The 20,219-nt window shown below is 41.1% G+C and overlaps 1 protein-coding gene and 1 long non-coding RNA gene across 3 annotated transcripts in view; one reads left to right on the forward strand and one right to left on the reverse strand.

Annotated features, from left to right (window-relative positions):
• Positions 1–20,219, forward strand: part of LOC140064630 (uncharacterized) — a 92,603-nt gene that overhangs the window by 12,679 nt on the left and 59,705 nt on the right. The window lies entirely within an intron of this gene.
• KCNH4 (potassium voltage-gated channel subfamily H member 4) overlaps positions 1,481–20,219 on the reverse strand; it is a 117,930-nt gene continuing 99,191 nt past the window's right edge. Inside the window, exons 14-16 of one of the 2 annotated variants that reach the window (XM_072111704.1) lie at positions 19,356–19,465; positions 7,032–7,108; positions 1,481–6,381 (exon numbers count right to left, since the gene is read on the reverse strand). In XM_072111704.1, the coding sequence (XP_071967805.1) occupies positions 5,764–6,381; positions 7,032–7,108; positions 19,356–19,465 (805 nt within the window). In that variant the 3' untranslated portion in view covers positions 1,481–5,763. Of the gene's footprint in view, positions 6,382–7,031; positions 7,109–19,347; positions 19,466–20,219 lie in introns of those variants that run through there. The other variant, XM_072111705.1, reaches the window with a different exon arrangement.

The raw sequence follows: 20,219 nt of genomic DNA on the forward strand, positions 1-20,219 counted from the left end.
AAACTACCCACCTCCCTGACTTTATCCAACCACACCAGGCCATGAAAGAAACATGATCTGGAAGCTGTTCATCTGCTTGACAACATTCTGGTATTGGTTTATTAGGCCAATTTCTGATGACAGGCTACCTTTAACAGTTTACTTAAGAGTAGTATAGTATTCTTTCTAGTTACTTGAAGGTTGGGCCCCAAAAAGAATTTCTCCAGGGGGCCTGTCACTGGTGCTCCCGCGATCCCTGTCTCGGATCGCAGGCGCACCCATGTTCCTGTGTGTGCCCCTGGAGCCCAGCGGAACTTACCACTCCTGGCTCCGGCGGTGGTCTCTCTGGCTCCAGGGGCACACTCCCGATAATTCTCTGGCTCCGCTCCCGATAATTCCTGCTGGCCTGCTATAAGTGCCTGCCTATTCCTGTGACCCTTGCTGGATCTTCAAGTCATCCCCTGAAGAGAAAGCCCCCTTGTATCCTGTGTTCGTGTGTATCCTGCATTCCTGAACCATGTGCCAGTCTGTTCCTGTGTTCCTGATCCGTGTGCCAGTCCGTTTCTGTGTTCCTGATCCATGTGCCAGTCCGTTCCTGTATTCCTGATCCTTGTGCCAGCTCCTGCGATTCCTGACGTGAGTCCTAGAGTGCCTTCCTGTGCTGTTCTCCTGCCGTCACCCCGGGTACAGACTTACCCGGTCAGTCTCCTGCATTACTACCTTGGCTGCCACCACAGTTTAGTCACATCTGTGGAATGACCTGGTGGTATCCCACTGCAGAAAGACCATCCCGCTTTGTGGCGGGCTTTGGTGAAGAGCAGGTGCCACTTAGACTCCGGTCCCAGATGTTGGCTAGTAGCATTTCCCTCGGTGGTTCAGAGGGTCCACAGACTCACAGTCCTGACAGGGCCCAAGATACTCCAGTCCGACACTGATCACAACTTTTCTCTCTGCAGAGCTGTGCACTGTGTCCCATGGGAGTGGCCTATGAGAAGCACCCCCCACACACACACACACACCATCGGGAAACCGCTCTGCCCAGCATCAATTTCAAATAGGAGGGATGAGTGGTTTCCTAAAGGTGGGGGGAAACTGCTTTTCGCTGGCCACTCCCATGGGACACTGATCTGCAGAGTGAAAGTTTAACTTTCTTCTAAATATTCTTTTTATTGGAAAAGGCCAGTGTTATTCTAAAACACTTTGGCAATATGCACACTATTCTCTATGGGGACAAGGGGGAGTCAGAAATAGGGCTCCTGATGACAGGTTCCCTTTAAGTGAAAAGAAGACATTAATATCCTAATAATAAAGGCTTAAATGGTTTTTAACTTATGCATCCCAGTCTCTTTCTGTCTTACATAACACACGAACACACATATCGCTCTCACTTATTCCGTATGGTGTGCATTCACCCTTTCTGACTCAACCCGGTTCTGCATCATCCATTTGTTCGACAGTTAAAAGTCTCTCCACGTCTTTTTTGTGTAAAAATAGACTTTTTATTTCACTTGAGATATACAGCGTCAGGCTGTTTATATAAAAGCACATGCGGATGAATAAGAGGCACGTAATTAATGTTACATTCTCAGAGGCAGCTCTCCCTGCCCAAACCAAGGCAGAATTAACACTTTCTCTGCCTCCATCTGACATAAATAGCTGTATGCAAATCCCTCCATCCTGTGTACAGAAATACTTTATATAGCCATGTGTTTTTATTGCCAGGATATTACTGTAGTTGTTGTCTGCTGTCTGTGCACTATTTTATAGGGAAATTATACCTTTTGTGTTTTGAAATAAAAATTTGGTCACGTAGAAATTAGAAGGGTTGTGTTATTGTAGACATTGGGCAAATTTACTTACCTGTTCCTGTCGCGATCCCCGATTCGGACGGTCCGACGAAGATGAAGTCCGGTGCGATTCACGTAGCTCGCACGCCCGTGTTCCTGCATCCGTCGCTTCCCTGCCAAGGTCCGCCGGACTTCACCTTCTTCTTCCTGGTGCTTGTAAGTGCGTTTCTTGCGACACAGTTCAAATGTTAAATCCCGCTCATAGTTCGAATCCGTAGGGTTGTCCGACGGCCTACCCCCCGATTTGTGATGCGTGCAAGTTGGCGCCGATGCACCAAAATCCGATTGTGTAAGCCAAAATCCCCTGTTAAATGCGGCGCAAAACGGAAATCGTTGGGAAACCCGTCAAAAATGCGCTCTGCGGACCCTTAGTAAATGAGCCCCAATGGTGGTATATGGTCAGACTATTGTGACTGCCACCAAATCAACTACTTGTAGTGGTTTATAATATAGGCAGTGTGGCAGTAGCCTGGGGCCCAAGCCATCTTGAGGGCCGATGGCCACCCAAACAACCCACCAAATTTTATATTGAGAAGGACCTTCACCCATGAAATTCTCATACATATGTTTCCGCTCTCAATACACATGTACACAAGAGCCATTTCAGTACCTTTAGGATGTTACTGAAGCTAAACAATCAATTACAATAATAAGTGAGCACTAATTTAAGGTTTATGAAATTATAAATAAGGCCAAAAAACTGTGCTCTACCATGGGCTTTTTCTAGTCCAATTTGCATAAAAGGGCCAAAACCAAACATGACCCATGAACAAGATTCGTACACAAACTTATAATTTCCCTCTAAAAGTATGTGAACCCATAATCCACAAAAATCCCATTTTAAGGGCTGGGTTTGGCAGACATAGCAGAGTTGTAAAGAGGATTGGTCATTAGGTCTAAGATTATATTTAGTATTTGCTGGACAATAGAAATAAATCCAGATATTTTTGTCCATGTCCTTAGTCTTCTGTCAGGAAGGCTTTACTTAGGTTTTCCTGGAAAAGTCTCCCAGGACAAGGCATACCTGTGCTAAATCCAGCTATGTGCACAGATATTTTTAGTGCTTTTGCATACAATATTTTGGGCATAATTAGCAAAAAAAAAAATGCAAAAGTCCAATAAAAAGAAAACATCCTCTTGGTAAAGTACCTTAAAATGTGTTGCATCTAAATAAAGGTCTTGAAATCTTGGACACAACGACATGACAATCCTTTTTTTTTTTTTTAAAAGGAACCCATCAAATTGAAAATGCATGAAGCTAACATGTTATAGAGCAGGATGAGCTGAGCAGCCTGATATATGGATTTGTAGGAATAGGTTCTCTAATTTTTATAATTTATTTACAATCAGGTTTAGGAGTCCGTTGGGCGGTCCTACTCAGTGATTGACAGCCTTCTGCTTGAATGAGTAAGGATACATAGATATCTGTCGATCAGTGGGTAAGCCCACTACGTGGGACTATTAAATCCAGATTAAGATTTAGATCAATTAAATACAAGTTATGTTGAATAATTACCCACAAAAATATCTATTATCTTGCTCACTCCTTCTGCTTTATAACATGCTGCCTGCAGTAAGCAGAACACTTTCCTTATAACAAGTTCTCTTTAAAATGTAATTCTGGAAAAAGACTACAATAAAAGTTAGACAATAGATTCATATCTCTTAAGAACATCCCAAGTATAAAGGTTTATACTGGATACTGTGGGGGAACTTAACATGTAAGAAGTTATATTTAGATGGTCCACACACAGCAGTTCCTTTGCTTTGGTTATCAATAGAGATGAGTGAATCTATATGTCGATTTTTGCTTGTGGTAGGAATCTGATGACTTTCCAGCATCAAATGAAATTTAGAAATGTTATGTTTCACTTCAGACAAACTGATGTTTCTCCAATTGTCCTGGAAATTAGTACAGGACCCTCTCTAGTCCTCTAAAACACAGATCATTTTCTACAAATGTGTTCATTAACGTTACGGCTAGAATTAGGATTTAGGTTAACCTTAACCCCAATGAAAACATATTTAGAAAATGAACAATACGAACCATGAGATGTTTTTTAGATGACTAGAGTTGTTTATATTCTTATTTCCAGAACAATTGGAGCAACATTAAATAGGTCCAATCGTTTCGGACCCAAACTGAACCTTTTCATAAATTTGGAAAAGCTTCAGCAGATTAAATATTCATCAATTCTCTCATCTCTAATTATCAACGAATACTTCACTCATACTCAATAAATCTAATCTATAAAACATAAAGATAGCAATAAAGCTTTTTCGGAGGTCTAAAGTAAATTGTATCGTGATGATAAGTTTCTATAAATGTTGTATAAACTTTCCAAATGTGAGTACCAATGATGTCCAATATGTGACTGTTGGAATATATGAACCATTTGTTTTGGAATCTGATTGATACTGAGAGTGCTTTGCGAAAATGTACGAAATAATGACGCCTTAAATTAATATTTTTGGTAGAAAATGCTAATTATGTGACAAACCAGGAATCTCCAGATGTGCAGAGATGCAAAGGTTACAATTCCTGGATCATGCAGTTCATAGCATATCATTTGTTCTATAGTAAAACATGCAAGGCAGAGCAGTAGACCAGATGCTAGATACCAAACCCATCAGCTTTAGACATAAGTGTTAAGGGTTTCTATGTATTTTTTAGAATTAATGGTGAAAAAAAACTAAAATGAATATGTAAATGAGAGAAGTGAGGTGCAATATATTTGCATACACTTGACTATAAGACAATTATTATCAATAACCAGGTGAAACCCTCCTCTGGCCTAGATGATGCGGAAGTTTATCTCTGGTACATTGGAAGGTCAATGAATAGAAAATGAAATTTATTGACCGCTCTATGAACTGAGGTCAAGTTAGGATATTTTTTTCTTCATGCTGGTAATCTACAGTTGCAATTGAGCTATTCTTGGCTCAGATACAAGAACTCGAGGATTAGTCCTTGTAATCTTTTTGGCTGTATTCGAAGAGGGATGCACTTGGATGATGCCCAATAGCATAGAAAAAGCTGGTTATTCCAAATCCGCTTCAGAATCTTGGTAACCTGACAGTTGTGTGTGCAAATGTTTCCCAATCGGAATCTAAAGAACTCTGGATTTTGTTGTGCTACGAATCTGGATTCTCATGGCCACAGATGTTTAAAGCACAGTTGCCTAATAGAGGGGCTGAGGAACCTTGGATTTTGTTGACCTCCGATCATGGATTCCCCAGACCACAAAGAGACCTGTCTCTGTTATAGTAGAGAAAGTCAAGGATAATTTGATATAAAGCTATCTGAGCCAAATGCTAGCACTGTAAGTATGATAGAAGGATTTACCTGCCCCTGATAGACATGAATGGCGTAAGGAGTTTGTAGAAGTGGAAATTATTTTTATGGGTTCCCTTGTGGTAAAAACATTGAGAATCGATGGCTTACTCTATCCCTGACTGAGATGGCATAGTTAGGTGAAATTATGAAGTCATCATTGTACATGGTTTCTGTTGTAGAATTGCATAATAAAAGTATATTCTGGAAACGTCCTTTAAAATCATAAAAATCATGGAAAACATCTATAATGAATGTCAATATCTGGATTAGGATTTCTGATGGCCATGTATGGAGACTGTTGAAAACTTGCATTGAATATTTAGATCCATTAACTTCCAACAAAAAAAAATTAAATATTTAAAGGCCGCTTAGCGTGCACAACAGTTTCTTGTGCATGTAAACCATCTATCAAGCGAAATACATAGTCCTGGCAAGCAATGTGGCATGCGCCTAAATACAATAACATATGTAAGAGGGTTTGGCTTCTTGTGCTTACTCCAAATAATTTAATAAATATGTTCCTTAACTTTGCACAGCCGTAATAAGCAGCATCTTTAGATTCCGGTTGACCCCTATATAGTTCTGGATTTGTCTTCATATTCAAGTCTGCGGGTCCCTATTGGAAGCTGACTGAGGTGAGTTGTTCTGGGCCGTACAAGTAGTAAAAGATTGAACAGAACTCATAGAGGTCATAGTATGAGCTGTTCGGCCCATCGATGGAGGTCCAGAGACTGGTGAACCATAGCTGGTGGGGCTTGAAGTAGCTTCTTCAGTCTGTTGTAGTAACCTCACTCTTTCCATCTCTACATGTGAAAGTGGAGTTCCAGGAGAACACATAGTGTTAGAGGGAATATAACAGCAGTCTCTCACAGGATGGAAAGATTCTGGTTCTGTAGACCTCGTACATGCATCTGGAGAGATTCTTGTGAAATGCATTTGATTGTAAGAACCATCTGAAGCTAGTGAAGCATGTCCCATTGTTCTGGGCATTGGTGGTTCTTGTACAAGATGCAGGGAGTGTGGTATTGGGTAACTGGACCTAGGTTGCTGCTCATTGCAACCCATGTGGCTTGCAGAAGGGGCTGAGACCACCTGGACTGTGTATGGGCAGGGCATTGGAGGGTTGTACTGCTGGGCAGCCAGCAAAGCTTGCAACAGGCGCATCATATGTTGTAATTCCTTGCTGAGCTGAGAGACCTCCTGGTTCAGACCGTTGATCTGCAATAAAGAAAAGTGGTTTTAATGTGACTATTAAAGTGTGTTTATCAATGGATAACTAGAACGTCGAATGAGTCTGCCCCAGTCTCAACCAGTATAAGGGTTGTACTGGTGATCATACGCTAAGGTCTTAGCTATCAGACCACCAGTGTGACTTAAGCTTTTAATGTCTTCTATTTGCCTTCAAACACAGGAGGGCTATTTTTTGTCTGTGTGCTTTCTGATTGTTCAGCAGATGGCACACAGAAAAATTCATTTCTAAGGGCTCATACACATTGATCTGGTTTCCACAGCCCATTGTGTGGGCCAACTGGCAGAGCTGCCAGTTTAATGCTAAATCACTTTGTGAGAGAACACAAGACATCATGGGATCTGTGGGCAAGCTAACTGGCCTCAGCCTGAGGGCATAGACTGACAGACATTAGTCTCTGCCCACTTCACCTCTGGTGAGATAGATTTTTGTCAAACACTTTCAGAACAGAAAATGCTAGAACTTTGGAAAGAAAAGAAAAATGAGCACAAAGTAGGCATATTTCTGTTTGTTTTCAAAGGGGGAATCACATATAATAATTTGGTAAAATCACTATAGTTTTACAGTTACACTTTAAGGCCTAGAAAAAAAATCAATATCTGATGACTACATTTCTTACCTCTAGATTTAATCTGCATATATTCTGCTTAATTTCTTCTGCTTCTGCTGCTAAAATTGGGTTCACTAAGCTTATCCCTGGGACAAAGAGAAATAAGGAAAACTGATTTTAACTACAAAATTAAAATATGAAATATAAGGACATTCTCTATTTCTGGAATTCTCTGATACAATACACCATAATAAATACATACTTGTTTCCATGCTGCCACTGCATATAACTGTATTCATTGTGGAGTTAAGGTCGTCAGTGCGTCACCTTTGTTTCATATTGTTTTCAAGAACTTGCTAGCTGAAGTTGTAGTTGTTATGAGTTCTGAAGTTAGTTAAATAGCTTACAAATACTACAAGCAGCAGTGCAATTTGTGGGTCTCATTGCATTATTCTATTCTGTAGTTTTAGACAATTTTTAATTAATAATGTATTGAATTTTATTATGCAGGCAGTTCCCGGGTTACACACATAGGTTCTGTAGGTTTGTTCTTAAGTTTAATTTTTATGTAAATCAGAACAGCTATATTTTATAATTGTAACTCTTGGACTGCCTGTACCAATAATTTAAAGAGACCCTGTCGCCAGACCTTACACCAGGGTTCCCCAATAAAATAAAAATTTGAAATTCCTTGAAAACACAGCGTTAGCAGTACATGTGACCGCATCTGTAATACACTGGGCCCCCCTCAATTAATTATTTAATATACTGCACTATTTTATATATTGGCCCGATTAATAAATTAATTCAGTCAATTAATTATTAAATATACTGGGACCCGTCTCCATTAATTATTTCCTATGCTGCCCTCCCCCTATTAATTACTAGACTGCCCCTCATAATTAATTATTTCCTATGCTGCCCCCACCATTAATTATTTCCTGTGCTGCCCCCCACCATTAATTATTTCATATGCTGCCCCTCACCATTAATTATTTCATATGCTGCCCCTCATAATTAATTATTTCCTATGCTGCCCCCTCCATTAATTATTTCCTGTGCTGCCCCCCACCATTAATTATTTCCTATGCTGCCCCCACCATTAATTATTTCATATGCTGCCCCTCCATCATTAATTATTTCATATGCTGCCCCTCACCATTAATTATTTCATATGCTGCCCCTCATAATTAATTATTTCCTATGCTGCCCCCTCCATTAATTATTTCCTATGCTGCCCCCCACCATTAATTATTTCCTATGCTGCCCCTCATAATTAATTATTTCCTATATTGCCCCTCATAATTAATTATTTCATATAGTGCCCCCCATAATTAATTATTTCCTGTATTACCCCTCCACCATTAATTATTTCATATTCTGCCCCTCATCATTAATTATTTCCAATGCTGCTCCTTACTTCATATATTCAATCTTTTTATACAATCTTTTTGCTGCTGTTTTAAAAAATAAAAAATCATGTACTCGCCTCTGGGTCCCGCTTCTTCTTTCTTCTGGCTGCTGCCAGACAGGAAGGGGTGCTCGGCTGCATCACTCCACCTGCAATAATAGTGCTCGAGCGGCAGCATCGACCGCAACGAGCACTACACAGTGACGGACAGGAGCTTCCTGTCCTGACGGAAGTTGGCACCTGCCCGACTGCCGGAGGCCGCGGCCTAATCATAGTTTGCGGCCTAATCGTTGACGCTATTGGAGCGCCAGCCCGGGGGCTCGATGCAACGGGGGCCGGATAGAAACGGTCCGGCCCGCGGGGCGTAGTTTTGGGGACCCCTGCCTTACACCATGAAACTATTAGTCCCTTCAGGTAGTGTATTAAATATCCTTTTTAGAATTCTCCCTTTTATGTGAAATCTTACCCATTTACCTATAAAAATCTCCTCCAAAGTCATATGAATATGAGCATAGAAGATTCATATTTGAGATGAGTCGGGCTTAGAGGCTGCATGGGAGTGTCACTTCAGATGCCCCTGTCTTCAGTTCTATAGAACCTAGAAACATGCTGTGAGCTACAGAACCAGACATGCAGACAGTTAAAGACATAGCTGGAAATGCATGCTGCAGATAAGAATCCAGTTCCCACTTTTTAAAAACTCTCTGTATCTCTAGTTCTATAGCCCACAGAATTACTATGCAATATGAAATATGACACTAAAATAATGTTTCTCGGTACTATAACAGCGAAAATAGTGATGTCTGAATTGACTCTTCTCATGAACCCTTAAAACTTTTCTATTCTTTTCAAGTATCTTTTTATTGAATTTTTTTTACAGATGCCAAAATTACATAACTTACTTGCACTAACAAGGCCTTTGTACTTTGGAACATGTAAACAATTAACCTTTGGAAGGCGTGTGAAGTTAGTACACAGGGTCAGCTCCAGTTTTCATTGGCCCCCGGGGTGACAGACCCTTATTAGGCCCCTTTGCACCGAACTCACTTTGCAGCATTAAAAATTCAGAAAGTATAACTGTTCCCTAAAATTTTTCCTAGTTTACCAATCCAAACAGCTCCTCATGGTTATTTTACCTACAGCCCCCTCACCCCTATGGATTCATTAGATACAGCCCCCCTCATCCCCATGGATTCCTTATGAACAGCATTATGTAGCCCCCCAGCAGTCCTGGGTCCCTGTACCTGCCCACATATGTTCAGTGCTGTCGCCGGCCCTGTCAGTACACATTGTAAATATACTGTGAAATAGGATAAAAGAGTTATATTAAAAATGTGATAATATAGAGGTGTGGGGACAGTAAATGGAAGAAATAACATAAGCAGATCATGTAACCCAGTAACCTAGTACAGGCAGTCCCCGGGTTACATACAAGATAGGGTCCATAAGTTTGTTCTTAAGTTGAATTTGTATGTAAGTCGAAATTGTATATTTTATTATTGTAGATCCAGACAAAATTTTTATTTCCACAGTGATAATCAGAGTCTCAAATTTTTTTTCTGTAATGGGACCAAGAATTATCAATAAAGCATCATTACAGACACTTTACAGCTGATCATTGCAGCCTGGGACTACAGTAAAGCATACAGAGAGCTTCACCGGAGGTCACAGTGGGCACAGGGGTCTGTCTGTAAGTCGGGTGTCCTTAAAGTGAACCTACCACCACAAATCAACCTATAAAGGTAGATTGGGTGGTAGGTGGATCAATGGGACGTGAGGATAGCCCTTTTAAGGGCTAATCCTCACATCCCCACACTTTTTTGTTAACTTTTATTAGACATTTATGCAAATTTACTTATGCGGCTACTGGGGCGTGGAGTAACCGCATCTGAGATTACACGAGGCGGCTACTCCACGCCCCGGTAGCCTCTTTTCCCCTCCTACTCACCCATTTTCGGTGCGCAGCTCCGCGTAGCTGCGCACCCTCGTCCGGCGATCCTGCCGTCTGCGCATGCGCAGAAGAGCAGGCCTGCGCGGTCACTGCTCCGAAACAGGCGCGGGCCTGCTCTTCTGTGCATGCGCAGACGGCAGGATCGCCGGACGAGGGCGCGCAGCCGAAGATGGGTGAGTAGGAGGGGAAAAGAGGCTACCGGGGCGTGGAGTAGCCGCCTCGTGTAATCTCAGATGCGGTTACTCCACGCCCCAGTAGCCGCATAAGTAAATTTGCATAAATGTATAATAAAAGTTAACAAAAAAGTGTGGGGACGTGAGGATTAGCCCTTAAAAGGGCTATCCTCACGTCCTATTGATCCACCTACCACCCGATCTACCTTTATAGGTAGATTTGTGGTGGTAGGTTCCCTTTAAGTAGGGGACTGCCTGTACTATCTAAACCCAAAACCCATGAGGTTCCAGGAATGGGTCCTGTAAGCTCAGTAAAAAAGAGATTAAAAGGGGATGTGAGGTCTGAGGTGGGGGGGGATCAATCCTCAGGGACAGCAATCTCTGCTCATTTTCACATGATTTTGGAGAGAAATTTTACATAATAGAGATAATTCTATAAAGGACATTTCATCCCCTACCTGAGGGGGCTAGTAGTTTTTGTTGATGGAAGTGATTCTCCTCTATCTCTGCAGGTCTTTAAAGCTGTTGCTGCTGCCTGGTTCCATAGGTGGATTGGTTAAAAGGTCATCGTGGGCCATATAGCTATCATTTTGGTGAAAGGATGGGGCCTGTTTAGCCCAAGGCAAGCCAATATGGAGCACCACTTTGATCCTCTCCTCCATAGCTACATGACTTCTATGACAATGTTATTGTAAGTGAAAATGATATTTTTTTCCGGAAATGATCTCAATACTTCTTTATCTATCTTCTTTACCAATTAAGTGTTCCATACAATCAGGATTCAATACAGTCAGGATCTTTTATATGCAGAAGAGGATGAAGCATGCGTTTTCATCTCAGCAGTGACAGAATCTCTGTCATTCATATAACACAAGAACATCCATTTACATTATTTAATTAGCCGTTACACGGGAGATTCCTAATGGTCTCTGTTCACAGTGATTGTAGATAAATGTGAGAGGCTGGGGAGCTATAAAAAGCATAAGAGCACACACCATTGACTGGCAGGGAATATAATAGCATGCAGGAAAAGATTATACATCAGAATATACAATAAGCCTCTTTCATCTGTATTATCAGTTCTGATTTTAAAAATATTATTCAAAAATATTAAGTGGCAAACGACAAAGACATCCCACTACAACCAGGGCCGGCGCTAGCACTGAGCATACAAGGCCCAGAGCTGCTGGGGGGGACCCACATAAGGAATCCATGGGGGGCTGTGTCTAATGAATCCATAGGAGGTGAGGGGGATTTAAATAAAATAACCATGAGGGAGCTGTTTGGTGTAATAAACCAGGGAATATTTTAGGCAACAGGAGACTTTTTTAGTTTCTGAATTTTTAATGTCACCACATGAGTTCACTGCAAAGGGGCCCTTGGAGGCTCTGTCGCCCAGGGGCCTACTGAAACCCGGAGCTGACCCTGGCTACTACATTTTAGCACTGTAAACTGAGTTTGCATTTATAATGAGTTTGCATGACAACAATCTGATTTGTGGTGGTCTGATCCCCACAGATCATGAGAACGGACCCCGACAACCCAGAGAATCCATCACAAATTGATGGAATTGCAGGTCATTCATGTGTCCTCCTGCCCCATTCATTTGTATAGGAGATTCAGGCACTCCCATACTATTGGATGGAGTGTCTGGACTCAAATTCTCATTAGTTAGAAAGACCCTCCTGTTCTTCAGATTGCTGAAGGTCCATTGTGCTGATCCTTGGGGGTCCCACCAGTCAGCCCCTTATCCTTTGTTATCACTTATACTGTGGAAACAGGATAACTTGCAAACTTGTCACTACCAAATAAACTATCCTTGTATGGCAGACCTAGCCCATTAATACATAACATATTCACACTGCAGGAGTAATATATACATTGGCAACTTTTCAAAGATATCAGAAGATCACTGTGAAAGACCCCTCATGATTAACCCCCTAGGGGGTGACTTAGTGAACACTTAACTCTCAACACGATTCTTGTGCCTATGCAAATATTCACCCCAATAATCTGGTTTTCTCGAAGAGACGTCATCAAAGGACAAAGCACAAGATCTCTCTGAGGGCTTTTGAGTGTAAAACTGATCACTGCAATAGTCCGTAAACAGGGAAAGTTTGGGACATCTACCACTGTCCAGTCTGCCAAAAATCCATTTCATCAAATAGCAATAATGTCATTTAAACCGCAATGAACTGTGATGGAAAATCTGTGGATATACAGATCTCACCAAACAGGAATTATAACATATACTACCCATTGTATCCAAATAGATATCACTGTTAAGGTTTGTTTCACAAGAATTTTTTAGTTTTCACAAGTATTTTATTTTTTTGTATCGACTAGGAATTGAAGATCTGAAGATCTACATGTCTGAAACCACAAAACTTTTTTCAAATGAAGAGGATCTGTTCACCCCCTAAGGCAGATTTTTTCCTAAATTCATCTATTTGTGTTAGGGGCTTTCCAATGCAACTCAGAAGCAAATATAAGGCAAGAAATGAATTGGTTATATCCTCTGCTTTTTGGACATAAGTGACTGCTGGATGACTGACAGCATCTCTCTAGATATTATTTGAGAGTCATTAGCGATACTTATGACCATATGTTTCAAATCTCAATGTATAGGTGCACAGTAAGAAAAGTCTCCCTAGTGGTATGGGGGGGCAGCGGGAAGATTGGTTACAACTGGATCAACATTCTTCATACCTACAAGCCACACTTGGGCACTGTTTTTCATCTCGTATATATGGAAAAGATGGAATATAAATGAATAATGACCTACAGTGATCTGCATATTTAAGGGTAGAGCTAGGTCTTTATGGAGTACATCTTATGATCATTGTGCTGTCCCAGTTCATACAGCTTATTAAGGTTTGTTCAATGTGAAAATCCAGGGCATCATGTTTTAGAATTTTTCTAACTATAGTTCTTATTAACAAATTCTGCACCAGGTCAGCACAATAGAGCGTGCACATTGAGACACTTTTCCTGAGACCTCATTTACTGTGGCTGTATGATAAAACAATATCAGGTTAAAAGGCAGGAAATTCAGTGTCTTACAATATAGCAAAGATTTACAACCCAATAAGAAATCTCTACCTTGATCATAGATATTAACCTGGTCTTATTAGAGGCAGCAGTCACCATTGACTGTGGCATCTAAGAGGTTAAACAGTCCTCATCCGAGTTGTGTCCTATCAGGACCTCAGCTGTGTTTAATGGCCCACTTTAAAAGTACATTGGCAGTACCCCCACAATCACCAGGATGGGGGTTTTCTGAGCTGCCAACGGCCCCTTGCTCAGGATGAAAATACACACCATCAGTTGTTAAAGAAGTTCTACCATCAAAATCAAGCAAGGATAAACCAGGGTCACTCATAAATCCAGGCTCTTCTTTTATTTGTCATCCATGCCCTCCTTTCTTCTAAAATCAACTTATAAAATTATGCTAATGAACCAGAAAGGCTATAGCCGCGTTACCAGAGCCCCCTAGTGCTGCAGATTCACAGGTTGTCATATTCTGTAAGAGTATTTCCCCCCTACCACTATGTACTCACTGCTGCCGAGATGACAGGGTGTGTCGGGAGGAGGGTGAGACAGCGATACACTGCTTCAGTGTAACAACAACTTGTGAAGCCAGAAAACAGAGGGTTTCTGTAACCACTCCAGGAGCTCTTCAGGCTCATTAGCAGAATTTTAAAAGTTGATTTTAGGATAGAGGAGACCATGTATCTCTGTTGGTTGCAGAATCAAAATTCTTATAATATGACAACCCCTCTTCAGACTCAAACTTAACTCGGACAAAATCTTCTTTTCACATGATTTGATATGATGGGAGAGATTTTAAATAAAAGATAAAAGATTCTAGAAAGGATATTTCTATATTTCTGGTGATATATTCTACTTTTAGTGTCGCACGCAATCGTATTGTGTCACAATCACTCGGCTTTCATGCAACACAAATCGTGGGGCGGGCCTTCGGACGATCGGACTGATTCGGACTATGCGTGGGATATAACAATTCAATTTGTATCACAAGCCAAGCACTTACATACACCGTGAGGAAGATGGTGAACTCCGGCGGACCTGGTGGGCATTCTTGATCAGGGATCGCGCAGGGACCAGGTAAGTAAATGTGCCCCTATAAGTTGCAGGCAGTCCCTGGGTTACGTACAAGATAGGTTCTTTAGTTTTGTTCTTAAGTTATATTTGTATGGCTGATGGCTGGTTCAAGCAACAGAATTTTTATTTATTACATTATTTTATACTGTTCCCTAATAAAGAATGGCTGGACCATTATAAATCTTGTGTCACCCCCTCATCCTCATAGACTGTAAGCTCTTGTGTCACCCCTCATCCTCATAGACTGTAAACTCTTGTGTCACCCCCTCATCCTCATAGACTGTAAGCTTTTGTGTCACCCCCTCATCCTCATAGACTGTAAGCTCTTGTGTCACCCCTCATCCTCATAGACTGTAAGCTCTTGTGTCACCCTCTCATCCTCATAGACTGTAAGCTCTTGTGTCACCCCTCATCCTCATAGACTGTAAACTCTTGTGTCACCCCTCATCCTCATAGACTGTAAGCTTTTGTGTCACCCCCTCATCCTCATAGACTGTAAGCTCTTGTGTCACCCCTCATCCTCATAGACTGTAAGCTCTTGTGTCACCCCTCATCCTCATAGACTGTAAGCTCTTGTGTCACCTCCTCATCCTCATAGACTGTAAGCTCTTGTGTCACCCCCTCATCTTCATAGACTGTAAGCTCTTGTGTCACCCCCTCATCCTCATAGACTGTAAGCTCTTGTGTCACCCGCTCATCCTCATAGACTGTAAGCTCTTGTGTCACCCCCTCATCCTCATAGAATGTAAGCTCTTGTGTCACCCCCTCATCCTCATAGAATGTAAGCTCTTGTGTCACCCCTCATCCTCATAGACTGTAAGCTCTTGTGTCACCCCCTCATCCTCATAGACTGTAAGCTCTTGTGTCACCCCCTCATCCTCATAGACTGTAAGCTCTTGTGTCACCTCCTCATTCTCATAGGCTGTAAGCTCTTGTGTCACACCGTCATCCTCATAGACTGAAAGCTCTTGTGTCACCCCCTCATCCTCATACACTGTAAGCGCTTGTGTCACCCCCTCATCCTCATAGACTGTAAGCTCTTGTGTCACCCCCTCATCCTCATAGACTGTAAGCTCTTGTGTCACCCCCTCATCCTCATAGACTGTAAGCTCTTGTGTCACCCCCTCATCCTCATAGACTGTAAGCTCTTGTGTCACCCCCTCATCCTTATAGACTGTAAGCTCTTGTGTCACCCCCTCATCCTCATAGACTGTAAGCTCTTGTGTCACTCCCTCATCCTCATAGATTGTAAGGTCTTGTGTCACCCCCTCATCCTAATAGACTGTAAGCTCTTGTGTCACTCCCTCATCTTCATAGATTGTAAGCTCTTGTGTCACTCCCTCATCCTCATAGATTGTAAGCTCTTGTGTCACCCCCTCATCCTCATAGACTGTAAGCTCTTGTGTCACCCCCTCATCCTCATAGACTGTAAGCTCTTGTGTCACCCCTCATCCTCATAGACTGTAAGCTCTTGTGTCACCCCCTCATCCTCATAGACTGTAAGCTCTTGTGTCACCCCCTCATCCTCATAGACTGTAAGCTCTTGTGTCACCCCCTCATCCTCATAGACTGTAAGCTCTTGTGTCACCCCCTCATCCTCATAGACTGTAAGCTCTTGTGTCACCCCCTCATCCTCATAGACTGTAAGCTCTTGTGAGCAGGGACCTCTCTCCTATTGTTCCATATAACTGAAATCTGTGATGTAGTATTACATTTGTATTTGTCCACTGTGATTTGTAAAGCACTGCAGAATTTGATGGTGCTTTATAAATAAAGATTATTATTATGTTACTTGGAATATGTATATTTTATAATATTTTTTTTATGTGCGACAATTAGGTTTTCAACAATTTGTGGCGTGGGGAACAAGTATTATCAATAAATCTTCATTACAGACACCTTACAGCTGATCATTGCAGCCTGAGACTATAGTAATATCCAGAGAGCTTCACCAGAGGTCACAGGGGGCAGAGAGGTCCGTCTGTAACTATGGGTCATCTGTAAGTCACATGTCTTATTGGATATTGCCAGTATGTTAAAGTTGATCCAAAAGAATAAGAACAGGAAATGATCCAACGAAGACTGAAAAAATCCAATAGAAAAGCCACACAACAAAAACCCACAGCAGCACAGCAAAAAAGCAGAAGCATTAGGGTGAACGCCACTGGAACCTGAAATTCCACAGTATAGAAATAAAAGAAATGGCAGCACTCCAAAATAGTGAAAAAAAATCAGCAGACTTTCCATAGTGCTACGTCTCATCTTCATCTGAAGCCTTTCTCAAGCCAATAGAAAAGCCATATAGACTATGGGAGGGGGGTGGGGGTGTTGCCTGTAGGTTTAGGGGAGGTATACTTCAAACTATGAAATGTAGAACAATAAAATGACATTGCTGGTGTTGGAGGGGTCTGGAGGATAGCTCACGAAGCTTTTTCACTGGAATACTCATAAGTCAGAATTCTGAATTTACTGTGACAGTAAACGGTATTTTATTTCTATTCTAGAAGTTTTAGTAATTATTTTTTCAGTTTTACAAAGTCCCCTGTGCTTTGCATTAAGTATGTATATGTATATTATGTATATATATATATATATATATATATATATATGTATATATATATATATATATATATATATTATGTATATACTCGAGTATAAGCCGACCCGAGTATAAGCCGAAGTACCTATTTTTGCTACAAAAAACTGGTAAAAACGTATTGACTCGAGTATAAGCCTAGGGTGAAAAATGCAGCAACTACTCTCTAATAAAATGTCCAGTATCAGCCTCCCCTTATCAATAAAACATCCAGCAGAGCCCCCTTTAAAAAGAATTGTGCTAGAAAAATTCGACTTCTACTCAGTATATACGGTAAACGCTTCCTCTTCATAAAGATCACATCTCAGAAGTCATTTCTTTCTCATCATTGCTTAGCTCTGTGCAGTTTTGAATCACAATAACCGCAAACAATTTACAAAATAACTGGTTCTAACATAGTATGCACTAACACATCTATCTTCTCCCTTTTCCAACAATGAACTCTGCAATAGGCATCTTCGAGAAATCATTTCTATGAATGTTGAGGAAAGATGAGCAGGCCTATCATTTTGTACAGGAAATAAACAATATGAAACCAAAAAAGACACCAAAATTGGTTTTAATTAGTCAAAAATAAGGAGATTAACTTCCTTTAAGAAATGCATCATGTTGTCACTGCACGGATGAGTAAAATAGTAAAATGACAGAAGTCATGCAAGGATGCCTGGAGCTATTGTAAGCTTTTTGACCCTGGATTTCTTCTTGACTTATGATTCTGCAGAACATAGACACACGTAACAGCATGTGTTTGGGTGAAGAAATAAGTGTCTCAGCTAAGCCTTCACAGTAAAAAAGACTGGCATTTTTCTTGCTAGAATTGTAGAACATTTGTTTTAATCTTACTGCTTTCCCTAATAGGTCTGTATAAAGAAGGAGACCAAGGGTAGCAAGTATTGACGTTATATCTGTTATACTATGAAACTTCAATAAAATATTTATGAAAAAAAAAGAACTCATGCCCATAGACATAGAGAGTTCTGAAATTGTAATCCCCTAGTGATATTTACACAATAAAGATAATTTTTAGCCCCTTAAAAAAAAAAAAAAAAAAAAAAAAAGACTGGCATAAATATTAATAGTAATACCGGTGTCATGGAAGGAATGTTGACTTCAGGGTCTTGGAATGACAAATGCAGCTTCTGATCACACATGGATGGGTGAGGAAGGACATACAGGGGCAGATTTACTTACCCGGTCCGTTCGCGATCCAGCGGCGCGTTCTCTGCGGTGTATTCGGGTCCGGCCGGGATTCATTAAGGTAGTTCCTCCGCCGTCCACCAGGTGGCGCTGCTGCGATGAAAAGCATCTGAACGCACTCAAGTTCACCGAGCCGGACCAAGTGAAGTTAAGCGCGTCCCAAGCGACATTTTTATTGTTTTAAATGCGGCGTTTTTTTTCCAAATCCGTCGGGTTTTCGTTCGGCCACGCCCCCCCATTTCCGTCGCGTGCATGCCAGCGCCTATGCGCCACAATCCGGTCGCGTGCGCCAAAATCCCGGGGCAATACAGGGAAAATCGGTGCAAATCGGAAATATTCGGGTAACACATCGGGAAAACGCGAATCGGGCCCTTAGTAAATGACCCTCACAATCTCAAGGGAGTGAAAACAGAGGGGTGTGCTGACTGCACTACTATATGGATGGATGGATGGATGGATACATCGGGGGAGATTTATCATTATGTGGCTACTTGGGACAGTTATATGTCTATTTTTGGTGCTCTGCTGCCAGCAGATTAATTAAAGTGGCTTTGGCACCTTTAATAAATGTTCTTATAGTCTAATTTTTGTCTAGGATTTTTTTTTCAAAAAGTCCCCAAAAAAGTCTCCAATTGCATAAAAAGTCCCAGCACATACACTAATATGGGATTGGAGTAACTATGTGACAAGTCATGACTCGGCTTTGCACGGTGTTGCACTAGCAGCAGTTCTATGTTTACGCCAAATGAATGAAGAGGCCTAGTAGTAAAAAGTCCCAAAAAAAACCTCAATGCGACTTTTCTGAAACTTTTTTTACGCCAAAAAAGCCCAGGACAACCAATGATAAATAACCCTCTATATATAGATACACAATGCTTATGATAACTACGTCTAGTCTGTATATCCTACCAATGTATGTCTTTCATGCTTACTTCTTTACCTGCAACTGGAGACTGACGGATGGGAGATCTCGTCCGGGAGTTGTCCATGTTGAATTGAAAGGTCTGACTCTCTGAAACATCTCCACTGTCTTCAATTCCATCTACCACCCTAAAGGGAATATATCGGAGTCAGTCAGATTAAGTAAATATGTGATGAAAAAAATCTAACCTTTTCCACTCCATAGCACAGGATAAATTTTACTCAGCTTTGGAACATCCATTCTACAGTTTCCTCTTTTATGTTATAACTTACTGTTTAATCATTAAAAAAATCACCTCCAAAGTCATAAACAAATTAATTGAGAAGAGACTTATTTTACCTCAGATGAGTCACTTTTAGAAGCTGAATGAGAAGTATAATTTCAGGTGTCTCTATCTCTTCAATAATGTTTTTGTGAGCTACAGAATCAGATATAAAGGCATATTTGGGAATGTGGGCTGCAGATAAAAATTTTATTTCCACCTTTTTTTAATATAGAGCCAAGATATTGGCATCTGAATTGATGCTCCTGCTTCATGGTCTAAAAGTGACCCATCTAAGGCAAATAGTGAATCTTCTCTGCTCATTTCCATGGCAGTATTTTTTTCATAGGTAAACAAGCGAGATTTGACATTTCAGAGGGAATTCTAAAAATGATATTTTATATTTCATACCTTATGTGATGTAATTTAGTGCTGTAAAGACTGGTGACAGTGGACAGAGGTTATCTGGGGATAGATTGCAGTGTAAAGGGGTCATCTGGGATCAAATGCAGGCTGTAATGGGTTCCATCACAGTGGACCCGAAGTATAGCCACAGTATGGATGTGATGTAATGGGAGGGGACATCATGGACCAGTATTTTTACACCTCCTGGAGCCATT

This window comes from Engystomops pustulosus, chromosome 6 (genome assembly GCF_040894005.1).
Source record: "Engystomops pustulosus chromosome 6, aEngPut4.maternal, whole genome shotgun sequence".
Lineage (NCBI taxonomy): Eukaryota > Metazoa > Chordata > Amphibia > Anura > Leptodactylidae > Engystomops > Engystomops pustulosus.